This window comes from Geospiza fortis, unplaced genomic scaffold, assembly GCF_000277835.1.
Source record: "Geospiza fortis unplaced genomic scaffold, GeoFor_1.0 scaffold206, whole genome shotgun sequence".
NCBI lineage: Eukaryota > Metazoa > Chordata > Aves > Passeriformes > Thraupidae > Geospiza > Geospiza fortis.
Window position 1 is genome coordinate 3,885,241 of NW_005054311.1, and position 4,809 is coordinate 3,890,049.

Sequence of the window (4,809 nt, forward strand, 5' to 3'; positions counted from 1 at the left end):
CCCAATTCCAAAGCAAAACTGAACGTACAAATTAAGTAAACTGCTTTTCCTGGGATGACTCACAGAAATATAGGTACATTGTCCAAATCTCAGTTCAGTATTCTAACCAACAAATGACATTTCTTTAAGAGTCACAGAGGAACCATAATCAAAAATACTTTCCAAGAGATGGCTTTAACGAGCTCTTCCTGCCCACCTCCATCCCTTTTCATGTTTTCTCATTCAGACAGAATGAATGTTTAAAGCTACACCAGGGGAGGTTCAGACTGGGCAGTAGGAAGAAGCATTTCTTCACCAAGAGGGTGGGCAAACACTGGAACAGCCTTCCTCGAGAGGTGGCCAGTGCCCCAAGCCTGTCAGTGCTTAAAAGGCATTTGGACAGAGCCCTTAAGAACAAGTTTTAGCTTCTGTTCAGCCCTGAAGTTTTCAGGCAGTTGGACTAGATGATTATTATAGGTCACTTCTAACTGAAATAGTCTATTCTAGTCTAAATAGTTCAGTCATTTTCTTATATTCCAGTATGACTGATTACCTAGAAAAGCATCCTTACTACTCAGCAAATCATTGCAACTGGCAGAAATAAATCTAGTAGCATAAAACAAGGAGATCACTTACTTTTGCATCCACTTCAGGATCATCAAAGAAACCTTCTGGCAAAGCTTCAGCAGTGTTTTCTTTCCTGAAATATTGGATTACTATCAGCCCAAGTTAACACTTTAGAATCTGCTTTATTGCAGAGTTAAAAATAGTCAAAAACAAAATTCATAATCCTTTGTGTCAGTATGTAGAAATACAACAAGTTTAAGCCCTTAGTTTTACCTACAATCATCAAAATCTCCTCCTTCAGCTTGAGTTCTCATTGCTTTGAAGCAACTGCACAGAAAGGCTTAAATCTCACTGTTAAAAAAAGAGCTGTAGCTTATGCTTCTTAAACTGTTCTTTCCAGTGTGCTGAACACCCAACATTGTAACAGCAGAGATTCTACTTCTGAAAGACTAAACCACAGTCTAAAGGAGTGCTCAAGTGAGCTGAACCATTACCACACAACAAGCAGTTTCCTTTAAACAGTGGAAAGCAGTGGCTGACATGAAGCTCCCACAGTACCCCATGTTAAAATTTGCAGAGATGTCAAACAGACTCTGTATGACATTGCTGCATCTCTTCTCCTGTCCCTAGGGTGCAAGACACCTGTCTGAAATAATGCCTGAGGCTCACATATATACAAACTATTGTGAATGCAACACAACAATCTAAGGGATCACAGTCTATTTCCTGGAAGATAAATCTTTGTTTACAATTGCTAAGACTATCAATATTTGTTTTGACTGCTTACCTTTCAATTACCTTCTCGTGCATCTCTGCTTTCTGTATGGATCCTGAATGGGAAACTATAGGAGCAGCTGGAGTTTTGGTGTCAAAAAAGTCTATAGGAAAGGATAGAAGTCTATGACAAAAAGAACAGCTGTTCAGGCATTTTCTAAAATTCCTACTACACAGGAATTTCAGTTAGTACCTTACTGAATCAAGGGAAGAACAGACAGATGTTACTTCCCTTGGCAGCCTCAAACAACTAGAACATAAAATCAATAAGCAATCACCATACAATAACAGGAGATATTTTGCTAGTTTATCTCTACTTCCAGTATTACACACCCTCACCATCACCTAATGGCAATAATTAGAAAAATAAAATAAAAACCTTTCATCATCAGTTAAATCACAGCTTCTCCTTACAGAGAATTACTATTAATTACTAAGAATTACTAATTACTATTTCAGTCAGCATTACCTGGAGGCAGAGAATTAGCTATTACTTCTTGAGTTGGAGGTGGAATTTCAGTTTTACGCACAACAGAAGATTTGCTTGATTGTTCTTGTTCCTCCTCTTCTTCATCATCGTCGTCATCGTAATTCCCTGACAATAAACTGGGACCTGGGCCCTTGGAAAGCTGTAAACTGGCACTGTCTTGCTCTGCTTCATCAAAAAAGTCTGCTGGCAGCCTGGTAAAGAGCCCACACCACAACTGTTAGAAACTTCACGGCAGTGACTCCAGTCCAGCAGCAGCAGCCCAGTCCCTCTGTGAGCAATGCAGGCTGTGAGATCCTGAGCAATGCCCTGAATGGCACAGCTGCCAACACAGCCACTGTCTGAAGGCAGCACACACCTGGGGCTCTCATTAAAGTTCCCCAGAAATGCCCAGGTTAATTCTAAAAAACGTATTTTAGATCCATTTTTCCATTTGCATATTCACATTAATAAAAATAACCCATAACAAATTGGAATGGTGGTTAAAGTAATCCTCTTTCCACCTACTAACTAATTTGCTACTTATTCTGGGTACCTAGCGCTGTCCAGGACTGCAATTCAGAACAGCCAAACAGGCTCAGTAATGAGAAAACACAGACTTGCTGGAGTAGCTGCAGCCTGCAAGCCAAACATTTTTCCACATTATATTTTAAACTAATTATACCAACAAGCTCAAAAATGGGCGAACCTCTCAAATGTCAATTTTGCACACAAACTCAAATTCCTTCAAGGAAACAGCAAGTGGTACTTATGCAAGGTAGTAATTTATCCTGTGAAGCGTAGAGGAGACCCACAAGTGTCACCTGACATCTGCCCACCCTGCAAAGATGTCTGAATACCATCAGAAATTTTTAGGGGCAGTTGAGATGCTTAACCCAACCCCTTGAAGTCAAATACAGTCCTGTATTTGTACAAGTTCAACTGCAGCATATGCACCTACATGAATTTTAGGTGACAAAAACCATCCTAATGAAGATCTGTCACTTGTTAGTAGTTTTTGTTAATAAATATAATTTAATTACACACTGAAAATTTCTCCTAATTTCAGACTGCCACCTCTTTTTTAGGATGTCAGCATTATTAGAGTACACGCTACAATCTAGCTATGTTCAAGCTATGTAGTAGAACCACAGGTCAATCCTTTAAAGTCTGTCAGTGACAGTAAAATAATTCCGGTTTTCTCAGAGAATCTTAACAGTTGATACAATTATGTCCACCCAGGAAGATGCTGCCATGTTCAGGACTATACAACTCTGCCAGAGAACAGGCAGAAGCAGGGATCTGCTGACTCTCTGACCCTTTGCCCTTGTACAGAAAGCAGAGACAAGGAAGAGCTGGATGAGAATGCAGCCATTGGTAGTCAGGAAAAATTCCTAGGTAATAACAAGATCTACTTACCCTGACGAAGACGTGTGTGGCTTTTCGTCTGTACCTGTACAACAGCCAAGAGAACTTCTTAAAATCCATGCTTTTAAAAGAAACATCCCTAAGGCTTCTATGACAGCACCAAGTCCCCAAATGCATACATATTTAACATATCTCATATATTTACATGTCTGGTAGCACCAAGGGAAAAAATCAACTGCCTTTCCTTTGGCAAGAACTTTGGTGCGTGGTTTGAGGAAAACCAATGACTTGATTCCACTGAAAAGGAGTAACACCACTTCTAGGCAAGTGCTCCTAATGCTTAATTTACACTGCTTCTCGATCTATTTGGGCCAAGCCCACAGTTCCATGACCTAATTTAACCCAATAACCCAGAAGAAAACCAGGTAAACTTCCAAAAGCACTGTTTTCTCCTGACACAGAACTCACAGAGAAAGAACAAACAAACTTTTCCCCTTTCCAGCAGCAATGGGCTGACATTAACTGAACAGTCTGGTGTATTCATACTCACTTCCACAGGAACAAAACAAACCAAAAACATTCAAGATGTAAAATGGATGGCTTCTGGCAAGAACTTCCCTCTCATTACCTTTTACTCTCTTTAGGTCTGTATTTTCTGTCTCAACTGTTTTTCTCTTGACAGGATGAGAGGATGTGCCAGCAGCTGAGGCAGTGGCTGTCTGCTTTGTGCCTTTTAATTCTGCAACTCTCTGTAAAGAAATAAAAATTCAAGACACGTTACTAGCAGTAACTTCTGGATTGCAGCTTAAAACACAGAGCTTTTACAACAGCTCACCAACGTGAGCTGATACCTTTCTAGAACAGTATCACTGAAATAGACACCACAGGTACCAAAACAAAGACCAGTGTTTCTGTCAGCCTCTGGAATGATGTGACATGGAGAAGAGGAAGTGACACTCACACAAGGGAGGCTGTACCAGTAAGAAAGAAAAGACAGAGCAGTGACACTGACAGCAGTAAGGTACTGGAGAGAAGAGCAGGAAGGCTCCTGGAATATTAAGTGTTTTAAAATTAAAACATGACATTTTAACATCATGAAAGACGTCACTCTGGTTTGCCACGGTCATCTCATCTGAATGCAGGCAATGAACTCCCTCTGTTCCTTTGGTCTTTTCCTGAGTACTTGTAAAATTAAACACAGTCTTTCAGTTTTTGCTAAGAAGTAGCAGAACTTAAAAGATAAAAAAAAAAAAAAGGGTCGCATCCAAGTTACAAACTCCCTGACTTGCTTTACAACTTCTTTGTCTTTACTACTGAATTACAAAGAGAAAAAAAAGTGTATTTTCTAAACGCAGCATAAGCTGTCACTTGACAGCTCACAGATCCCCTAGCAAGCCCGGGGAGGCGGGGGGTCGGGTCCAAGTCCGAGCTGCAGACAAGTGTCAGCCAAATGCTGTCGATAAGGTGGGGACTGTTTCACCGCAGGAGCGGACCCCTGAAAGACACGGGACCCCCTTTCCAAGGGCTGCCTTTTCAACCCCCGCATGGACTTTAAGAGAACAGAAGCCAGACGGAACAGCCAGGCGGGCTCCCCCCCTCATCCCGGCGGGCTCCCCGCCGCTCCCGCTGCCGCGCCGAGCCCCGAGCAGCGAAAC

At 41.4% G+C, this 4,809-nt stretch overlaps 1 protein-coding gene across 1 annotated transcript in view; it reads right to left on the reverse strand.

Moving 5' to 3' along the window:
- ZNF830 (zinc finger protein 830) overlaps positions 1 to 4,809 on the reverse strand; it is a 12,524-nt gene that overhangs the window by 6,173 nt on the left and 1,542 nt on the right. Inside the window, exons 2-6 of the mRNA XM_031055637.1 lie at positions 3,783 to 3,903; positions 3,206 to 3,239; positions 1,790 to 2,001; positions 1,334 to 1,424; positions 616 to 679 (exon numbers count right to left, since the gene is read on the reverse strand). Coding sequence (XP_030911497.1) covers positions 616 to 679; positions 1,334 to 1,424; positions 1,790 to 2,001; positions 3,206 to 3,239; positions 3,783 to 3,903 — 522 coding nt within the window. The remainder of the gene's footprint in view (positions 1 to 615; positions 680 to 1,333; positions 1,425 to 1,789; positions 2,002 to 3,205; positions 3,240 to 3,782; positions 3,904 to 4,809) is intronic.